The 23,505-nt window shown below is 44.0% G+C and overlaps 1 protein-coding gene across 1 annotated transcript; it reads right to left on the bottom strand.

Moving 5' to 3' along the window:
• Positions 1-4,814: 4,814 nt before the first annotated feature.
• On the bottom strand, positions 4,815-18,550 carry rflna (refilin A). Its single transcript, XM_079517243.1, has 4 exons — positions 18,318-18,550; positions 17,878-18,211; positions 6,397-6,506; positions 4,815-6,001 (listed from the first exon to the last, which is right to left on the bottom strand). The coding sequence occupies exons 2-4, from the start codon at positions 18,094-18,096 to the stop codon at positions 5,668-5,670; spliced, it is 663 nt and encodes a 220-aa protein (XP_079373369.1). The 5' UTR covers positions 18,097-18,211; positions 18,318-18,550; the 3' UTR covers positions 4,815-5,667.
• Between the last annotated feature and the right edge of the window lie 4,955 nt (positions 18,551-23,505).

The following is a 23,505-nucleotide window of genomic DNA, read 5'->3' as shown; positions in this document are numbered from 1 at the left end:
TGAAAATCACGCAAAAGCGAAAGGCTATAGTCACCAAGGCTATAGTCCATGGTGTCGGAGGGCATACTATAGTATGTCGTTTTTCATGATTTCGGAGGATTTGAAAAAAAGGTGAAAATCACGCAAAAGCGAAAGGCTATAGTCCATGGTCTCGGGCCGCATACTAGTATGTCGTTTTTCACGATTTCGGAGGATTTGAAAAAAGGTGAAAATCACGCAAAAGCGAAAGGCTATAGTCCATGGTCTCGGACCGCATACCAGTATGTCGTTTTTCACGATTTCGGACGATTTAAAAAAAAGGTGAAAATCACGCAAAAGCGAAAGGCTATAGTCCATGGTGTCGGAGGGCATACAATAGTATGTCGTTTTTCACGATTTCGGAGGATTTGAAAAAAAGGTGAAAATCACGCAAAAGCGAAAGGCTATAGTCCATGGTGTCGGAGGGCATACTATAGTATGTCGTTTTTCACGATTTCGGAGGATTTGAAAAAAAGGTGAAAATCACGCAAAAGCGAAAGGCTATAGTCCATGGTGTCGGAGGGCATACTATAGTATGTCGTTTTTCACGATTTCGGAGGATTTGAAAAAAAGGTGAAAATCACGCAAAAGCGAAAGGCTATAGTCCATGGTGTCGGAGGGCATACTATAGTATGTCGTTTTTCACGATTTCGGAGGATTTAAAAAAAAGGTGAAAATCACGCAAAAGCGAAAGGCTATAGTCCATGGTGTCGGAGGGCATACTATAGTATGTCGTTTTTCACGATTTCGGAGGATTTGAAAAAAAGGTGAAAATCACGCAAAAGCGAAAGGCTATAGTCCATGGTGTCGGAGGGCATACTATAGTATGTCGTTTTTCACGATTTCGGAGGATTAAAAAAAAAGGTGAAAATCACGCAAAAGCGAAAGGCTATAGTCCATGGTGTCGGAGGGCATACTATAGTATGTCGTTTTTCACGATTTCAGAGGATTTAAAAAAAAAGGTGAAAATCACGCAAAAGCGAAAGGCTATAGTCCATGGTGTCGGAGGGCATACTATAGTATGTCGTTTTTCATGATTTCGGAGGATTTGAAAAAAAGGTGAAAATCACGCAAAAGCGAAAGGCTATAGTCCATGGTCTCGGGCCGCATACTCGTATGTCGTTTTTCACGATTTCGGAGGATTTGAAAAAAGGTGAAAATCACGCAAAAGCGAAAGGCTATAGTCCATGGTCTCGGACCGCATACCAGTATGTCGTTTTTCACGATTTCGGACGATTTAAAAAAAAGGTGAAAATCACGCAAAAGCGAAAGGCTATAGTCCATGGTGTCGGAGGGCATACTATAGTATGTCGTTTTTCACGATTTCGGAGGATTTGAAAAAAAGGTGAAAATCACGCAAAAGCGAAAGGCTATAGTCCATGGTGTCGGAGGGCATACTATAGTATGTCGTTTTTCACGATTTCGGAGGATTTGAAAAAAAGGTGAAAATCACGCAAAAGCGAAAGGCTATAGTCCATGGTGTCGGAGGGCATACTATAGTATGTCGTTTTTCACGATTTCGGAGGATTTGAAAAAAAGGTGAAAATCACGCAAAAGCGAAAGGCTATAGTCCATGGTGTCGGAGGGCATACTATAGTATGTCGTTTTTCACGATTTCGGAGGATTTAAAAAAAAGGTGAAAATCACGCAAAAGCGAAAGGCTATAGTCCATGGTGTCGGAGGGCATACTATAGTATGTCGTTTTTCACGATTTCGGAGGATTTGAAAAAAAGGTGAAAATCACGCAAAAGCGAAAGGCTATAGTCCATGGTGTCGGAGGGCATACTATAGTATGTCGTTTTTCACGATTTCAGAGGATTTTAAAAAAAGGTGAAAATCACGCAAAAGCGAAAGGCTATAGTCCATGGTGTCGGAGGGCATACTATAGTATGTCGTTTTTCACGATTTCGGAGGATTTGAAAAAAGGTGAAAATCACGCCAGGCTCTGTCTGGGGGGACACTGGGGGGCACTGTCTGGGGAGGCACTGCGGGGACACTGGGGGGGCACTGTCTGGGGAGGCACTGGGGACACACTGGGGGGACACTGGAGAGGCACTGGGGGGACACTGGGGAGGCACTGGGCAGACACTGGGGAGACACTGGGGAGGCACTGGGGGGACACTGGGGAGGCACTGGGCAGACACTGGGGAGGCACTGGGGGGACACTGGGGGGACACTGGGCAGACACTGGGGAGACACTGGGGAGGCACTGGGGGGGACACTGGGGAGGCACTGGGGGTACACTGGGGGGCACATAGCCCATGGTCAAAAATGATGAAAAACAAGGATTTTAGGCCTATGTTGTTTTTTCATGATTTTCATCTTTTTTTTTTAATCGTCAAAAACCATGAACTATAGTAGTCGTTTTTTCATGATTTTCGACGATAAACAAAAACATAATGAAAATCATGAAAAAACAACATACAATTAACTGTTGTGTGCCAACTTGTTACTTAATTATTTAGTGCAACCAGTGGGGGAAGTCATGTACAATTACTTTTGAGGTACTTTTACTTTATTGGAGTTCTTCCATTTTCTTCTTAGTTTGAACATACTTGACTTGTAGCAAACACAGCATCACTGAGCTGAATGTAACTTCATACACAAGACAAGACAAGACAAGACAAGACAATTTTTATGTTTTTTTCCACATAGCAGTTTTTGTATTGACCTGTACTTTCGTTGAAATGTACTCATTCTACATACTGTGAATACAATTTTCAATCAATCAATCAATCAATCAATCAATCAATCAATCAATCAGACAGTAGCACCAACATCAAACAGTGATGTGGAGGAGTGCAGTTTCCGAAATCTTCTTCTTCGTGTCTGGCCACCCTCTATATCACGTCTTTCCAGTGGTTGGCACAGGCAAGTGCAGTGGCATTAAATTTAATAGGTGAGGTCAATTTTGGAAAAAAATGTTGTTTCCAAAATTGACCTCACCTATTAAATTGTCATTGTTACCGTGGTTAGGTTACATAACAGTTCAGAATCAGATTGGGGGTCCCCCCAATTTTACTGTGTAAATACTCAACTAACACAAGTCTGGGCTTGGGAATTCTTGTTTTATTCAGTTAGAATACATCTTTTTTAAATTATTTTCTTTTGATCAGAGCAAGAATGATGACAGACATGAAATGTACAAAAATATAAAGAGAATTATGAAGTGCCTCAATGCCACATATACAACAGGAAAATATATTACAGTAACAAAGTCAAGGGTTAGGAAAGAACACAAAACATAACCATCAAAATATTGTACTTGCCATCCGCTCCCTTTTGCTAATATTTTTTATGCCTTCAGAACAACTCTCAGACCACCTATACATAACACAACCCTTGTCTTGCCAGTAATCTTCCCATTGTGTGCAAATGCCACTGGCATCAAGCCTGATTCACTTATTTCATCTTTTGTGTGTGTGTGTGTGTGTGTGTGTGTGTGTGTGTGTGTGTGTGTGTGTGTGTGTGTGTGTGTGTGTGTGTGTGTGTGTGTGTGTGTGTGTGTGTGTGTGTGTGTGTGTACGCCTCCATTTTCAATAACACTAGACCCAGTGGCTTTCTCTTTAGATCAAACGTATCAAGTCTTTTTTACACTTTGCATTGCTACCTAACCACGATGCCGATACCTAAGTCTGTTCCCACCCCCTCGAGACATGTTCTACGGTCCTTACTTATGAAAATAGTTTCTTTAAAAAAAAAAGTGAACAAAAAAAAAACGAATTCTCAATTACATTAGGGAATACATGTTTGCAACAAAATAAAGTCAACATCTAAAAAAAAAACTGAGGTAAGATCTGAATTCATAAAATAAGTTTCAATATTTACCAAGATCAATAACCTACATATAAGACAGACAAGGAAGTTGTGAGAAAGACTCATAATATAAATCTATATTACATCTTCAACAGGAAAACCTGATGCAACCTGATGCTGTGAATCATCTGAGACAACCGTTTCAATTACAATATACTACATGTTACAGAAGTGTCAAACCTTCAAGTTGACCCATTGACTAAACTGCCACTCCTAAACCTCATTGATGGTTTGTAAATCTTTAAAAACAGGGTTGGGGTTAAGGACAGAGGTAAGTTCATCTTAGAGGCCTTGTAACATAGCTCTAAGCCCTTCCTACTAACGTCACATAGCTCACTAAAGACACTCAAAACAGACCTCAGAGAACTGGTCTATCATTCCTACTGTACCGTTTGTTTTATATGGGCAGGGTTCATAATAACAGGACAATTGTGTTTGTGGTCGACTTAAATCAGAAAAGTACAATATACTAAACTGAAATAAATGGACCTCTTACTGTAGTACGTTCTTGTGAACACCTACAATCTGTGTCCTCTGTGGTAAACTATATCCACGTGGCATCTATAAGGTTAAAAATACAGTCTCTTGAATGTTTTCCTCATACTGTGACAAGGTCAGGATTGTCCTTCGTAAACCTCATAAAAAGATCATATAATCCGTGGAGTAAATGGGGTCCAACTTCTGAGGTCTAGTTTGAATCAAATACAACGTTACTGTACGAATGTATTCTGCTGAGAAAAAGAAGACTAAAACATACAGTTGGGTGCCACCGATACTGTCCCTTATCATTTGACCCATTTAGGCCTGACCTCAAAATTTTAAAAAATCCTTCTAAATCCTCCAGTTTTCTGAAATAAATATTTTCACGATTTTTCAAAAATAGCAGACCTACAAGCTCGTAGCGCGCCACTCGGTGGCGCGCTATGAGCTTGTAGATCTGCTATTTTTCAATAGCTAAATTATAACACCAAAAGGGGTTCCCGCCCAAAATGGGTTAACTGTCCTTTTGCGCAGATCACGCAAACCTCAGCAAAAAGAAAAGGACAATATCGATGGCCTCCAACTGTAGTCTTCAGTTTCAGAGTAAAGAGTTGTGATGGAGGGAGGTGAATGGCCACCTAAATATCCCTGCGTTAAATTATCTTTGGTCCATTGTTGTTGTTGTTTGAATGCAATATTGTAAATCAGCTCTCCGCTCTGCAATACGATTCCAATGACAGGACAGGCATTAATTATTATGATACATAGAAAACAAGTGCAATAAAGCCATTAGAAAGGTTTGCTTTGGTGTGAATGGGTTGACATGATCAGTATATCAGTATAATAATCAGGAAAATGTGTAAGAACTGTAGATTCCTTGATATATTAGACATATACTACAGTCAAACATTATCATTACATTTACAGAGGTTAAAAAAACAGAGTTCTGTCCATTGGCAGCCATTTCTTCTTGGGAGCAGAATGATTTGTCAGCATTTATATTAAATAAGACAATAAATCCATGAAATGCAGCTTTGAACTGCCAAGGAGGCTCTCCTTTTAAAGACTGCATCAGTAGAAATTCTAATACAATATACTCAAGTCTCAAACAGCAAAAATGTCCCTAAAAGGATGTCTCAGGTCCCCCCCCCCAATGGCACACAAATGTATACATACAAGAAGAAGATATGGGGTTCCAGTACTTTCCAACATGGGCATTTCTAAGTGCCTCATCCTCATTAAGCAAGATAGCCACCAATCTTCAAGCCAGCCTGCACTAGTCAGTCATTCAGGCAGTTAGCCCCTGTCCCTACAAGGGTGTGACTGTGTGGTCGGTTTAGGCAGTGCTGGGTACTACAAGTCCTCCGTGTAGATAATACAGGGGCTTGTGTCCTCACTGGACTCCAGCTGGACTGTGGAAACAAACCAACGACGGGAGCCAGTGGCATTGTAGTTGAGAGTTGTGCGGTAAGTGTTCTTGGCATGTTTAGGGTAGATGATGGTGGTGCTCCGGTAGCTTAGGGGCTTCTGGCGTGGCTCCAGGTAGACCTGGGACTTGTAGCTTCGCCAGGTGCAGTTCTGCACCGCCACTACTGTCTCACTGAAGGAGGTGGGGGTGGGAACAGGTAAGCAGTACACCTGGTCCTGGTAATGCTTGTCCGAGTCGTACTTCACTTCAGAGTTGCACCTGTGGAAGAGAAGGAAAGAGAGCTTTAATATTAATAGAGGTTGGGAACATACTGTAAGTAAGTCACCACTAGGTGGCAGTGTGAGTTGGAAAATGTTAAGCAGGAAACAATATGGAACAAATAATATGAGATTATTTTAAGGTTTACACATACTTAGGTTACCTTGTGGAATGTGGATATAAAACGAGAAAGGAAAGACATAAAAACAATATCAAACACTCAGATGACATGATAAAAACACAAGCACGAAGTCCTGAATTTTGCATCGTGTGCCCATAGCTTGGGCAACATAGAAGACAAATGTAACAATATGATTCCTAATCCTAACCATTTAAAGTAGGGCAAGACAAGTTGCAAATTCTGATTAATCAATACTAATTTTATTTTCACTTACTTTATTTCCTGTTCTGGTTTGGGGTTGACCTCGATGCTTTCACCAAAGAACACAGGGTGCATACGCGCTCTGGGGTCTGTTCCTGTGGCATTCAGCAGCAGGTAGGGAAGCTATGAAAGAAGGCACACCATGTCAGGAGAGTCCAAATCAGTCCAGTCATTCTTTTTTAACTACCTGCTAAACAATAATATTCAGCCTGCCTGGTCTTCTAACTTTAAAAGCATGGACATTTGACAACGCCCCACCCACTGATGGCACATGGCCACATGACAATGCTGCCTGTCAATAGCAAAAGCTGAACAACAACTCCACAACAAACTGCAGCCAAAGCAACACTTCCATTTTAATTGAGATAATTACACCATGTCGGGTAAGGCAAATGAAGTGTTAGCATTAAATCTCTTTGAAGGGTTGGCTGAAGGGCTTTCACAGCCCTCCAGTCAGTCTACCAGAGAGGTGTGTACACAGTACATAGTTTGTGTGTGTGTGTGTGTGTGTGTGTGTGTGTGTGTGTGTGTGTGTGTGTGTGTGTGCGTGCGTGCGTGCGTGCGTGCGTGCGTGCGCGTCCGTGCGTGTGTCTGTGCGTGCGTCTGTCCGTCCAAATGCAGAATACACCAGCTCAGTGGCCTTGTGGTTAAAGTGTCCGCCCTGAGATTCGGAGGTCCCAGGGGTCAATGCCTGGCCGAGTCATACAAAAGACTATACAAAAGCTACCCCCAAATCCCAATGCCTCCCGGGCATCATCATACTAGGCTCATGTCCTCCCGGGCATCATCATACTAGCCTCATGTCCTCCCGGGCATCATCATACTAGGCTCATGTCCTCCCGGGCATCATCATACTAGCCTCATGTCCTCCCGGGCATCATCATACTAGGCTCATGTCCTCCCGGGCATCATCATACTAGCCTCATGTCCTCCCGGGCATCATCATACTAGCCTCATGTTCTCCTGGGCATCATCATACTAGCCTCATGTCCTCCTGGGCATCATCATACTAGCCTCATGTCCTCCCCGGCATCATCATACTAGCCTCATGTCCTCCCGGGCATCATCATACTAGCCTCATGTCCTCCCGGGCATCATCATACTAGCCTCATGTCCTCCCGGGCATCATCATACTAGCCTCATGTCCAGGGGTTGTACATCAAGCTGTCTCACACTAAGGAAACCTGACCGACCTATAGGGCCACAACACAAGGCTCGAGAACCATTGGTTCCCAAGGCTACTTACTTACTAACGGCCACGCTACACCAGGCTTTTCTCGTGCGTTTTTTAAAATAGGACTGGACCTAAATTAAATGCACGCGTAGGGGTAAACGCGCGCGTTTTGTGCGCGAAAAGCCTGGTGTAGCGTGGCCGTTACTCTATCACCCCTCTGTGGAACACATTCCCAATCCCCCCCCCCCCCCCGTCAACACTCAAAAAGGCCCTCAAAATCTCTTCAGACTTGCATTAAAATAAATAAAAAATAAATAAATTTTCTCTTCATTTCAAACACTTTCTGCTTAAAAATCTGTGTTTAGTTAATGCACCACGTAAGTTGAATTACATTTGAAGTAGCCTATTAATTATGTACTATGTGTGTGTGTGTGTGGGTGTGTGTGTGTATGTGTGCGTGCGTGCGTGCGTGCGTGCGTGCGTGCGTGCGTGCGTGCGTGCGTGCGTGCGTGCGTGCGTGCGTGCGTGCGTGCGTGTGTGTGTGCGTACATGCGTGCGTGTGGTTGAAAGACTAGGAGTGTCCCCCTCTACACTGTATGTCACTGGCTTCTAAACCTGGACACACTCACTCTGGTCCACCTGTTCAAGCTATCAGTCGTCTGTTATGCTCTGCTTCCCCATCACCCACACATGCACACAGTCACATACAGAAGACATTACTGTCCCACAGTTAAATACTTTCTGAATGAAAGCACACATTAAAGAAATGGTCACAAACAGCTAAGAGTTGACAACAATCCCTAGGCCTTTAGGAACCAGATGGTGTGAAAGTGCAGATTAGGTATATTGCCAACATAATGTGAATGTACCCATACCCATCTATTGTTGTTGTCCACGTAAAACAAACAATGTGTAATTTTGAAATTATATTTCAGCCAGGTCTGCACTTTGGCAATAATAGTATTTACTGAACTCTGCATTGTGGAGCCAATTTTACAAAAACAAAATGCCTAAATGAATTCTGATCAACTGAAAATCACATATTGAGGGGCTTCTACACAATGCACAGCCAAAAGAGTTAACTTACGTCTCAGACCAATAGTTTCTGTTCCTTTTTTATTTTATTTTTTACTAATCTTCACCAAATGATGTCATCTCATGTGACAATGAGAGTTGAACAGCTTTTTGATATTCCTAGTATACGATAAAACAATGTTTGCAGATACACCTAAAATCATCTCCGTGATGACGGGGCCTAATTGCCTTTAATTGGCTTCCAAAATGTGTGTGTGTACAAAACAAATGCCAAATATCATGTACACAAAACACAATCAACCCCACATTGGAATCACATGTTGAGGGGCCTCTATTGAGTGCACCTCCAAAAGGCATTTTCACTTCTACCCATAGGGGGGCGCCACAACTGTGTAATTTCCCCCACAGCTTTCTCGATTCCTGGTGGCTGTAATCCACAACTCACATAGCCCTGGGTGGGTAGGCCACACGGCCTGGCAGAGATGTGCGCTCTGTGGTGTATTTTATAGTTTAAAACCCTTATTTTATCCAGGGTAGGTTCATTGTGCAGTGCGCAGTGAGCACAAATGCTTTTTCGGCCTCACATTTACAGTTTTACACCTGGAAGTTGTCGACTAAAACCACAGTCTTTTACTGTTGGCCACCAACCAGCTTAGTGAGAGTAATATCGTTACTAGCACAATCAATAGGATCTCAGAGAGTTCAGTTCCAACTGGCCACAAGCTTGGAACAGTGAATGCCAAATTTCCTGAGCTATGGCATTGGCATGGAGACATGCAGCCAGTCACAATCTCTGTCAACTCCCTACACACATTCCCTCTATTGCACCCGCTCACGCACGCACGCACGCATGCACGCACGCACGCACGCACGCACGCACGCACGCGCACACACGCACACACGCACACACACACACACGTCTGTGACTGACATTTGTGTACACTATACTCACAGAAAACATGGCCTTGTACAGAATGTGTGCTTGTCAGAGAGATGCTTTTTATTGCATGATATGCCACTCAAAACATTGAACAATCTGAATCAAATGGCAACCCTACACCACAATCCTTCTAGCGCTCACATTACACCGGGTGGATAGAGTGAACCTGTCACATGCTGTGGTTTGGCTGCAATACGCATACATGCCACACTGACTGACTCTCTCTCACCGTCTCGCTGCTTTAGGGACAGGCTACAACAGGCCAAGGACATGGCAGATCACTGAGCACCATGCAAATTCTCATCTTACCCCGAGCTTACAATCAGCACCACAGTATCTGGATGAGTACGACTGAGCCTGCAAGCTCAACTCTGCTACACTTAAGTGCAATACATGTCAGAACTTTCCAGAAAGGGAGGTGAAAAACTAATCAAGAAAGTCAACCAAAGAATACGACTACAGACCTCTCAAAAGAAACTACTGTAGTCAGCCTACTACTAGACCTCATACAAGGATTCACCTCAACGCCTGCTAGGGTGGGGTAGGATTCACCTAACCCCTGCTAGGGTGGGGTTCACCTAACCCCTGCTAGGGTGGGGTAGTGCTCATGTCTAACTACTAGACCTCATACAAGGATTCACCTAACCCCTGCTAGGGTGGGGTAGTGCTCATGTCTAACTACTAGACCTCATACTAGGATTCACCTAACCCCTGCTAGGGTGGGGTAGTGCTCATGTCTAACTACTAGACCTCATACTAGGATTCACCTAACCCCTGCTAGGGTGGGGTAGGATTCACCTAACCCCTGCTAGGGTGGGGTTCACCTAACCCCTGCTAGGGTGGGGTAGTGCTCATGTCCAACTACTAGACCTCATACAAGGATTCACCTAACCCCTGCTAGGGTGGGGTAGTGCTCATGTCTAACTACTAGACCTCATACAAGGATTCACCTAACCCCTGCTAGGGTGGGGTAGTGCTCATGTCCAACTACTAGACCTCATACAAGGATTCACCTAACCCCTGCTAGGGTGGGGTAGTGCTCATGTCCAACTACTAGACCTCATACTAGGATTCACCTAACCCCTGCTAGGGTGGGGTAGTGCTCATGTCTAACTACTTGATGTTAGACAGGTATGTTCTGATGAATTGAAAATGGAGGACGCTTATGTAAACAAGTCTTAGTGCCTTTTCATATCAGGGTCCATTATTTATTTGGCATTTGAGCCACAGACCACCATTTGATGAGATTTAGCCTCTCAGACTCGTCACATTGGATTTTGTCCACAATAGGCCTATCTCACAGAATTTCCCCGCCCCCTTTCGGAGCTAGTGGTGATAGCGTGACGTCACTCCATAGACACTACATGTTAACAGAGGTCATTTAAGAAGTCTACAACTTTTGTTTTCTCAAGGTAAGGTTTGTTCTATCTGTTCGAGCTGATTTACCATCTTGTTTGCTTCATAATAATATTGGTCTGTCACATTTTTACATTAGGAAATGTACTTAGATTCTCCAGAGAAAAAAACATGTAAATGCTAATGTTAAATGACACCACTAGCTACCGGAAGGGGGCGTGGAAAGGGGGCTGTGAGATAGGCCTATTCCTTGCTGTATTGATGTTGGCAGTGGTACCATTGGAGAGATAACAAGTCATGATCAAAATAATTATTCTACATTCTCTAATTGTGCAGATTTCTTGTAAATTAAACCAGTAAGATGCACTGAGGGCGAGAAGCGACCTTGCCCTAAAGGCGAGGTCGCCTGAAACAATAGGTCTGGGAATGCCCATATCTGGACATAAAAAAAAAGACGTTTCTGGGCCGGGTAGGGCGTAAAATGTGTGCTAATTAGTAAGGCCAGACGGGGCCTTTGGCCAGTCGAGTTAGGGCCCAGGTAGGCCAGACGGGGCCTTTGGCCAGCCGAGTTAGGGCCCAGGTGGGCCAGACGGGGCCTTTGGCCAGCCGAGTTTGGGCCCAGGCCAGACGGGGCCTTTGGCCAGCCGAGTTAGGGCCCAGGCCAGACGGGGCCTTTGGCCAGCCGAGTTAGGGCCCAGGTAGGGCCGGGCCTTCATTTTCTGGCCTATTGAGAACTATAGTTTTCGCCAGCCCGTCTAGAGTTTGAATGGACAGGTATCAGTCAAAAGGGAGACATCAAAGAGGAAAGACGGGTGGGGGAGGATCTTACACTAGAGCGGACGTAGAATGCGCACATCGACAGGCTTGGTGCTGGGCTAAAGAAACTTCAGTAGGTATTGGATGGAGCCCGCACACCACAGGTACAAGAAGACTCGGAGGATCTTACATTCTCAAGAGTTAAAGATCTAATAAGTCAAAGTCATACGATTTGTCACACACGTTACCGCAGTGAAATTTGTTCTCCGCATTTGACCCATCTCTTGGAGCAGTGAGCCGCAGCCAAGGAGCGGTGAGCTGCAGCCGTGCCGCGCTCGGGAATCATTTGATTAGTAGATTTGATTAAGGGTCCATTTGGTTACGAACTCCCCATCATTTAGCTGAAGACCACCTGGAACCCCCTCAAGGACCACTGGTTGAAAACCACTGTTTTAGCAGATTGACCTGTACTTTCCTGGAACTGTACACATTCTACAAACGGGAAATTGCAACCATAGGTCGCATTTACTATGAAAACCTGCATTTCCGTGTGTCACGTCACACCTCCATATATGGTCAAGCCTCGTGACCTCACGCCTTGTGACATCACGCCTCCATATTTGGTCACACCTTGTGACATTACGCCTCCATCTCCATATATGGAGCTGACCTGTTCTGACATCCCATATGTCGATCCCTCCCCACCGTCCTTCCTTTTCAATGTCTCCCTTTTGACTGATACCTGTCCATTCAAACTCTACTAGCACAATCAATAGGATCTCAGAGAGTTCAGTTCCAACTGGCCACAAGCTTGGAACAGTGAATGCCAAATTTCCTGAGCTATGGCATTGGCATGGAGACACGCAGCCAGTCACAATCTCTGTCAACTCCCTACACACATTCCGCGCCCGGCAACCGGCAGCCGGCGAAAACTAGAGTTCTCAACAGGCCCGAGACTTAAGGCCCGGCCTTACCTGGGCCCTCATCAAACCCTGTACACTCAAGACACTGCCCCCGCTGCCACCCTTTGATCTCCATATATGGAGCTGGCCTGTTCTCACATTCCTTATGTTGATTTGACCTCATCAAACCCATTCAAGACACGCTCAATATATGGCCAGTACAGAATTCATTCCACATGATAAATGGTAAATGGTAAATGGTGCATTTATATAGCGCCTTTATCCAAGGCGCTTTACATAGATTGTGCATTACATTCACCCATTCACACACACATTCATACACCGATTGCGGCGGAAGCCATGCAAGGTACCAACCAGCACATCGGGAGCAATTTGGGGTTCAGTGTCTTGCCCAAGGACACTTCGACATGTAGACAGGAGGAGCCGGGATTCGAACCGCCGACCCATGGATCATTGCCAGCGCTCGCCCAGCACCGTCACCCAGGTTGGATGTGTACATGTCTTACTGGTAATATTTTCAATTAATCAATCAAAAAAGTGAGTGTTTTTTTTTGCAATTAGTTTGAGGTTGATCCTGTATTTTCCATAGATTTCCTGTACTACTGTGACATCATTGATGATGAATCCTTATTCTAGCCTTTTCAACCAGCTTTCAGTACATCCATGACTCTATGCTTGAGTGCGCTGTCACAATATATATTTTTGACACACTTGCAACTGAAACTCTAGTGGGATTATGCAGGTAGGCTATATGAGTCAATCATTATTTAATGTCTGACAACATTATTTAATGTCCGACAAGATTCATGTCGAACTATCAGAAGTGTAACTAAAATAATGTGTCACTCTGCAATAGTTTAGCTGTAGTTTTCCACCTGTCCAAAGTCAGTTTTAGAGACAAGCACACTTTGGTAGAGGTTCGGGTTTTGTGTGTAATTACTAGAGATTTCCCAATACTGTATCGGTATCGGGAAAAGTATTGGATCGGCCCTTATTTGTCATATCGGGTCATATCGGTATCGGCAACTATGCCAGTGTATAACCACCTATCCGACACAGGGGTAAGGGGTTGACACTATGGCAGGTAAATAAAATCTTGGGAGTTTGCTTTGGAGTTGCCCAAGCTGCAAGTGCACATTTGAGTGAGGAGTCTGCTATAAACACAACACGAGATATATAGCTAGATAGCTATAAACACAACATGAGATCACGACACTGGTATCGGTATTCGGTATCGGTATCGGCTAACACAGAAATTGAGGTATCGGGATCGGATCGGAAGCGAAAAAAGTGTATCGGGACATCCCTAGTAATTACTAGATACCTTGCCATGATGAAACTCCAAAGGTGGACAAGAAATCAAAAGTAATTTCTCCATTGACTAGCAATTAATAATTCAAAATATGCTCCCCATTGATTTACATTGTACGGCAAGATCACTCTGCATGGTCTTTTTCAGCCTTTAAACGAATGCAAACAAAGACAGATTCAGACAGTATCACAAAACCCGGTACCAGTGATGTAAATAGGTTTTCAATGTAATGGGTCCCACGACCCAGGGGTGGTCTTTTAGATGGGTCTCAGTGACATTTTATGAGTCCTACTTCAACGACGTTAGAGTACAGTACTGAGTACAGTATTGCATCGCAGGACCCCCGGACATAATTGTCTCAATTTAGTGAGTATGCAGGATGCAGGCTATTTGCATCACTGTACTGATCTTCAAATAATACAATCAACAGGAGGTTGACATTTGTGATGTTCTATATTGTTTGGGCTGAACAAATTGAACAAGTTGAACAAATGCATTTGCATTTGTTTACAGGCTGAAAAAGAGCCTGCAGAGTGGTATTGCCGTACAATGTAAGTCAATGGGGAGCATATTTAAAAAATATCAATTCTATAGTCAATGGGAGAAATTATTTATTATTGCTGACAGCCCTTGAGCTCTACAGTGACTCCTGGTCCCCCTAATCTGCACAAATGGAGTTAATCTGCAAACCCATTCATTTTCCACCCTTTGCTGTTGGCACTTTGTGGCATGAAATTACTGTAAGTATTTGATTGGCTTCCCGTCGCTGCTTTGGTGTGATGAACACCACGCTGGCTATTTACAGCCACAGAGTGCTCTGGCAACTTCTGTAAAACGTAAACACTTGTGACACACACACACACACACGCACACGCGCACACACACACACACACACACACACACACACACACACACACACACACACACACACACACATACACATACACATACACATACACATACACATACACACACACACACACACACACACACACACACACACACACAGCAGAACCCCCCCCCCCCCCCGCCCTTCCTCCCCCCTGGAAGTACAATTCTGCCCAGGAAAAATAGGCTACAGCTGAGCAGTAGCCACACAATGTACAATGCACAATGCAGCACCGTTGAGGACAAGCCAAGCCAAACACATTCGATGTAAAACAAATTTCCACAATCCTGGCCATTTTGGTGCGATATAATAAAACGTCAGACGTCATATCTGAAGCACAGAATGGCTTTGATATCAGTGCATCAGTAGTTGAATCCTGTCCTCATAATCCAGAGACGGTTCTTTCTGTTAATGAAGGAGATCATAGTACCAACACTATCTGTTGTACAGCAGACAGAATGTAAAGTGCTGAGGGGTATTATCAAATGACCTTTCTGATGTTTGACACCTTGGCTCTATCTAAAGATGCATCAAATATTCAGCCCTGCTACTAAATCAGGCACTGTATTTGTATACACATAGTAGTTTATATATATATACAGTAAATATTACCAGTATTTCAATGTGGCATTATTTGGAGACATTTTGAAATGTATGGGTTTGGTTTCAACTTACAAGTATGTTTAGATGTAACTGTAAGAAGACTGAACAACTACAGGGAAACACTTTCTGCATGCACAATTTTCATAAATGTTTTCATAACAGTGGGGCTGTGTTTGTGCATTGCCCATGTTTAAATTAGAAGTGAGAGGTCAGCAATGTCTTATGCAATGGCCTGCAACCGCACAAGCATTAGCACTGTGTGCCCCAAAATAGAACTGGGGGATTGTTTTGGTGGCACACAAAAAACATCCCAAAACAGATCTGGACTAGAGGGGGAATTCAAAAGAATACAAAATGAAACAAATTAAATGAAATTTGCATTAACTATATGCATATCCTATTTGATTATTTCTGTGAAGAATACCAAGCAGAAGCTGTTCAAAACTGATATTGAGCAGAAAGAAACCTCAAGACAGAGTCCTTCCCAGTTCCTAGTCTCAAACTTCTAGAGGATTAAGGCCATTTCACTTTTTCAGGTCTCAACAAACCAGTGTCAACTCCCAGGATACCAAACTGCATATCTAGGGCTTCCTTCAGACACACTAAAAAGCCACCCTCGACCTGTGCCGACATGTAGACTTTCTGAAACTGGGAGCGACCTGGTAATTATTTTCCACTGAATCAACCCTTTTTCTGCTATAATAGCATTAGCTGTCATTTGTAATGCAAATCTTTTGGCTTATGGTGTACCGTACAATGCATAACAACAAGGATGGAGTTTGATGAATTGGGTACAAAACATTACCCCAATGGAAACAAACCAGTGCTTTCTTGGGTGTTTATTCCTATTAGCAGACCTTATGTTGAACTGTACTTTTCTCTGCTTGTCTTTACAAACTGTTATTAAAGCATTCAATCAATCAAACAAACCGTTTTCATGGTGCGGTTAAACAACAAATCTTCAAAATGACATGCTGCCCATGCATAAGGAATTAGTCACATTAACATACAGATTTGTCAGAAACAAGAACATAGGGAGATTATGATAGCAGCAATGCAATTTAATTTTCAGTGAAACCAAAGAAACATTTGCAGTCAAGACGAATGCTGTCAATGCCAGGGACATTGGATAGTCCCTGGTAATCACTGAGATGGCAAAAATGGAAGTTGGAACCATACTATTTAGCAGCGGTGGAAAGTACATTTACTCAAGTAGTGTACTTGAGTACAATTTTGAGGTACTTTACTTGAGTATTTCCAAGATTCAATACTTTTACTTCTACTGCATCTCAAAAGCAAATTTTACTTTTACTCCACTATAATTATTTGAAAACTTTAGTAGTTACTAATACTTTGTAGCTTTTTATTTACAGCCTAATACAAAACTCTTCAGACCTATACTTACTCAAGCTTAGCTTTAACTGATTTAGTAAGATATTGAACCTCTCACGCCTTTGTTGGCTATTGCTCTGACCTGTATAAGAATAGTAGTTACTGGTACTGGGGTCTGGGGAATAGTGTTGACAATGAGCAGGGCACTTGAGGTGTGCCCTGCATCAGAAACAATAACAAAGATTTTGGGCGCTTGGCTGGCACAGTGGTAACAGTCCCTGTCCACCACCATGGAGGTTGTGGGTTTGAATCCACCAGTATATGCGAACACAATTGGCCTGTTTTGCACATACTCCTCCTGTCAGCAGGGTGTGTTGAGCTGGAGGAGCAGGACGAAGGCGTCCTCCCGGTGGGGGCTCCTCACTAGCAGGTGAGTTAGTAGGATACAACAGCAGTGATGACAACACAGCAATGTGTGTGGGGAGGAATTCATTTAATTACTAAATTTGGGAGAAAAGGTGCATGGGTATACCCACCATTTCTCATTATACATTTTATAAATGATTAGTAGGTTAGTAGGCCTATAACCTCAAACCACAGATGATCGTAATGGTTAGCCTACCGTCTAAGTCCCCACTCCAGTTAGAATGTAAGAAATCCACAGACAAACTCATTAACTCAACAAGATCTATCTTCTAAATAGGGTAGCCTACGGTCTACCAATTAAGTAGCATCGCATGATCGCAGGCCAGAAGACCAGCTGAAGACAACAATACCATGACATATACTGTAATATCACATGCCCATATTTATGTCAAACACTTTACCACTGTATGCCAGGATGGGAAAAATAACTTCTAATGGACTTGGCATCTTCAGCAACTATGCTGCATCAGAACATGAGATAAGTGCAGAACTCCACCAGGGAGAGAGAGGGCTTCCAGATGTTTGCGAGGGCTTAAGTAAAATCCGTTCCTAGCCAACAATAGCCTACCCTAGCCTTGCAGAGATTTCCACACAAACAATGATCATTTTGGCTAGTGATATTAGGCTACGAATTGATTCAATATGTCAAATGAACTGCCTCGATCGGCAATACAAAAAGTAAATAATATAATAATCCGGGATTTTAAAGTGTGTTTATTGAGTTGAGTATATATAATAGGCTGCTTACCAGTTTCCCCTCTCTGTTCTCTTTTTTGTAAAATCCAAGATGATTTTCGATCGGGGTCGCACAACTCTCAGAGCGCGAGTCAAGCAGACCAGGAGACAGCGAGCAGAAGGGTGGACTTGGACTCGGAGGTAATCCTGAATCCGGACTGTCAAGCAGTCCTTCCCGATTCTTGCCTTTCAGACTATCATCCATAGCTTGTAAATGTAAATGCCCCACCATTTCTGGGACAGATCAAGTCAAAAGTCAGACGAAGTCGCGCAGTTTGAAAAGCTTCCAAGTCCGTATGTGCGCAATCCAACTATAGAGCAATCCTTGAACGTTTCCAAGATGACTTCTGCAAGTAGAGTAAACCGTGAGATTCGATTTAAATACTATCCATGAACTGTACGCTATTTTCTTCACAAGTAGTACGGATAATAGTTTAAACGTCGGGGCATTACCTGCAATTCTGTTTTGCGTAATATCCAACGCTCCTGATATAGGTTACATTTAATTTGACATGTTAAAAACAAAAATCTGAAATCTGTCGAAACTCGCAGGCAGCAGCTAGAAACTATCACTACCGACGAAACACAAACACTCGTTCAAAAACGAGACAAAAGTCGTAAAGTCACGTTAAACAACACTCCAACTGTTGCTGCAAAGCATTGCGTCTGGCAATGATCGCTCTCTCCTCCTCTGCTGCGCTGAAGTGATCTGCCGAGCCCGAAGAGGTCCTTCTAATGAGGTTGCCAGCTTTTTTGCACTTGGAGCCAGTCCAGCCCTATGATCTGGAACACTTCCATGTATGGCCGATAGGGTGAGCAAGTCCTCACTATTAAACTATCAGTGATTCGGCAGCACTGATAAACTGTTATAGACACTTTTTGGGGTTACAGTATATGGGTTTTTACCTTAGAGTATATATTACGGTTACCTATTGCCTCTGTGCGTTCCTCAATCACCTGTTGCTTTCTGTGAGTGTGTGCATTGTGTGTACTATATATATATATATATATATATATATATATATATATATATATATACATATATATATATATAGTTATATATAATAACTATGGGCATCACGGCAGGTAATGGTAAAGAATAATTGCACAACTTTACTGTGTAGGTAGGTATACAGATCAGTTACAATTATTATATAAAGATAATGTCAGACCACAGGTTCGCAAAGACCCCCGGGGGTCCATATGGAGTGTGCAACGCGCAAGTAGGCACTCGACAGAGTGCAGTTCTAGTTATCTTTTGCAGCCAATCAAAAATACAGCAGGCAATCTACAAGCTGCTAACAACTTGTCACCGGCATATTTTGGAGGTTATCACACATCAATATGGGGGTCCTGAGTCCTGAGAAATTAGTCTTTAGGCATACTCTCACGAACCAACATTAGGCCGATACTGCCCAAGGAATTCAGAGCATTATGTCCTGAGCAGATCAAGAGCAGTGAACTGCCTGAGTGGCTGATTGTATCTGTGTGATGGTCCAACAATGCTCTCCAAAATGATGATTCTCAGGATATCGTGCATAGTGGTGTTTTGTGCGTGCGTGTGCCATGATTCACCTAAAAGCTAAGATAACTCTCTGTTTGCCTTTGTTGTCTGGAAGATACACTTAATAGCATGCCTGTTGATCTCCAGCAGATGTAATCTTGTTTGTCTGAGAATATAGTTCCCCCCCCCCCCCCCCCCCCCCCCGCCCCCCTCCCTCCCTCCCTCCCTCTCTCTCTCTCTCTCTCTGTGTTATTGTTTTGGAAGCCGTGACAGAAAGCAGTGTGGCTCTGCGCTGGGTGTTGACCCGGTGGTTCTTTGTGTCAGGTGTGTGTGTCATTGTGTGCATCTTAAGGTGCCCATCGTGCTAATTCCCCTCATATTTAAGAGATTATACTGGTGTTGTTCTGGTTCACATTAGCCATCAGACAACAGGACATGGATGACAAGGTTGTTTGTGGGCGTAGGTATGTCTATGAGTTGCTCAACTGCAAACTTACAAAGGGAGAAACCAGAGGAACCCTGAAAAATGAAAAACGCTTTGAACCTGGTGTCCCTATTTTGGCATGACTATATCTCGGCCAGGCCGAAGGCCCACTGTGTGTGTGTGTGTGTGTGTGTGTGTGTGTGTGTGTGTGTGTGTGTGTGTGTGGGTGTGTGTGTGTGTGTGGGAGGGGGGGGGGGGGGGGGGGGCATTAGGTGAATGTCGTGCACATTGTAAAGCGCCTACAATGTGTGCATGTACACGCACGGGACTGACGCCGTGCTGTTAGCGCCCATGCATGTCTGCTTAACACCAACATAAATGTGATAACATATCCATATGTACACCTGCACTGGACACAGAGAGACAGAAAGATGATGACATAGACACAGTTTGTAATTACTGCATCACACATTGATAGTATTATTATGTGTGTGTGCCAAAGAGATGTGCGCTCAATTTAGTGCCCCTTTCTAGTTCTTTGTGTTACCCTGTCAGACACTGTTACAGCGCATGCACGTTTCACCAGAAATGAACAGGATACACTGCAAAATCGTCATATACAAGGTTCAAGGTTCAAGGTTATTTATTAGTGTCCCCGAAGGGCAATTGGTTTTACAGCAGGTCATAAGGCTTGAAACACATATACAATACATCAATCAAACCAAACTTATTGTTGCTGGTCGCAAGCGTGCGCTGCGCCCGGCCTACTTGCATCTTCAGAAGAAAAAAGAAAGAGGTGGGGGGATAGGGGGGGATGGGGGAGGGGGTAAGAAGACATCACATCACATTACAATTATCATTGTATAGTGCAGGCACGGAATGTACTTGGGTGGGGGGTCGCGGGGGCTTGGGCCAGGCACAATTGTTGTCATTGCCAATTCCCTCCCACCATTTGTTCCTGTCACTGCCAACCCATAGTTGTTGGTCTTGGGGAGGGTGTAGAGAAGCACTTGTCCTGCCACATCTCTTGACAGTGAGGAGTTTCACCATGGGCGTAACGTGTGTGGAGAAACACACTATCCCTCCGCTGAACAGTCGACGAGGCCAGACCGACTAAGTTGCAGCAAAAGAGATTGCCCTCGCCAGCCACCGGGACAACTGTGTTAGTTGGAGTGCTCAGCCAAGCCGGAGGTACCATGGAGATATAATAGAACCCCAGGGCAGGAACTTGTGCCGCCCGGACACCCTAACCAAGAGACTGAGAGGCATATAAAGAACAAACAAAAGGGAGAAAGAATCAAACAACCGCAACAAAACCGTTGACCTCAGCGACACTCTGCCATTGTTTAACACTAATAACTGATCATCCCAGATGGGGAGCTGAGGTATTATAGACACAGTAAAGCATTTGTGGACTTATTGGACCGGGGGCAGTGTGTCTTTAGACATCATTGTGTGGGAGTTGATGGACGACTTCTGGAATCAGGAGTTTGGGATTCTAATTCCATATGAGAACGTTGCGTTCCCGTGAGGGACCATGGCTAGTGCTCCACCATCCCTCCTCCTGCACTCCGAGACCAATCACTCACATCCTGTTATGTGTAGATCAGAGGGCCTGGCATATGCACGCACGCACGCACGCACGCACGCACGCACGCACGCACGCACGCACGCACGCACGCACGCTCACACACACACACACACACACACACACACACACACACACACACACACACACACACACACACACACACACACACACACACACACACACACACACACACAAACACACTCCAATAGCATAAACATGCTCCAAAACCATAATCATCCTCATGCACAAACAACAAAACACAGTCACATATATACATGCAGATATACAAATACACAAATATGAGGACACATACTGTACACACATGCACGCACACACACATACACACACACACACACGCTGCAGAACTCTCACTAAGCTGGCCCAGTATCACAGTATTCACGTCACATTGCCAAGCCAGCTGTGCGGAGCAGGGACACAATGATGTGTGTGTGTGTGTGTGTGTGTGTGTGTGTGTGTGTGTGTGTGTGCGTGCGTGCGTGTATTGCATGTGTATGATTGGATCTAAAAGAGAAAGAGGGTGGAAGTCAGAGAAAAGCCACATTTATGAAGAGAAAGACAAACAGACAGACTGAACTGTGCTTATAGTTTGTGCCTTTGAACACATTTTCAAGTCCATGTTTTCAACAAGAGGCAGCAAGTATTTACTTGAGGTGTGGTGCGTGCGTGCGTGCGTGCGTGCGTGTAATGTGTATTTGCGCGTGTGTACACTGTCTGGAATAGCTCTCAATGTAAACAAACCACAGAGAGGCCGGCCGGGCCTGGCAGGGAGCTTGTTTTCAGTCTGTGGGGACAGCACTGTGGTTTCCACACAACGCTCTTCTTCAGGTTCCCAGTGCTACGAAACTCCACCCATCTAGCAGATAGGTGATCATTCTCCCAGTTTGCTTTACACACACAAAAACACTGGCCACTTGTTCACCCGTCAGCCATGGCCTACTCACGTGACCACACACACCTTGGCTCTGTTCAGAATGTGAGGCTTGAAGTGCGGGGTTCATGTAATGAAAGATGGTTAATCTCGCTGATGGATGAGCCCTGGTAGGTTCTAATTCTAAATATGCCATCCAGACCACAAAGTTCAGTCCGCAACGCACCTCAGTTCACTGGAGATGGACTGCATCTGGTTTTAATGGAGAGCGCCTTGGCAGAGCTGTTTTTACTCCAATACTCCCTCTCTGTCACCCACAAGTCTCTTCTCCTCGTTTCCATTCCCTTTTATTATCTGAGGACAGACAGGGGTCCTCCGACCTCAGGCACACAGTGGGGATTTGTGCTTACGTCCGAATACCCTGTCCAGGACAGGCCTCCTCAGGAGACATGGCTCAGATCTCATTTGGCGTTAAGAACCTGTTGGGGCCACATGCTCTTGCTGACGTCGACCCCAGACAGGGTTCGAACCCACAACCTTCCGCATGAAAGGCATAGGCCTGTGGCCCTATGCTTTAACCACTACACTAGGGCGGCCACTACCTCAGGCACACAGTATATTAGTTAAATATGACAAACTTTGAACAATCCCGATGAGACAGAATAGATAAATCAAATAGGCCTATAGATACTGCATACACATTTAAAAACAACCCCTTTACCAACATGTTAAAGGGGTGAGGTAAAAAAAAAAAAAAAAGGTATTAAATTACATTACAACCGTTTTCAAATACATTTCCAAGCAATTTTAAACCGTTGTTAATCAAAGTATTCTGATTTGGCACACGCACTCACTTCAGCCATGACCTCCTTAGTGAGGCTGTGCTGCCCGAGGCTCCACAGCTGTTAGCCTCGCATGCTAGCAGCTCATCCACTCTCAGCTGTAATCAGTGATTCACCTGCCAGTCGCTTCCTCTGACATTTTCACTTCCTCTTGGCTCTGTTTGAAGAGTCAATAGGTAAACATGCTGAACAGGCTTTGTTTAATATGTAACAGCGGGTGCCAGTTTCATTGGTGCGTAGGCGATATAGATTTAAGTAAAGGAACTGGGCATGTTTGCTTTGCTCAGATAAATACATAATTACAGTTTCAAGTAAGTATCAAATGTCATCAAAAGCCAACAAACATGCCTGCTGTTTAAAGCCGTGTCGCCAATCAGTTATTGGTTTAGGT

Source organism: Electrona antarctica (genome assembly GCF_951216825.1).
Source record: "Electrona antarctica genome assembly, chromosome: 12".
NCBI lineage: Eukaryota > Metazoa > Chordata > Actinopteri > Myctophiformes > Myctophidae > Electrona > Electrona antarctica.
Note: the sequence above shows the minus strand (reverse complement) of the source record. Positions and strands in the feature narration are given on the sequence as shown.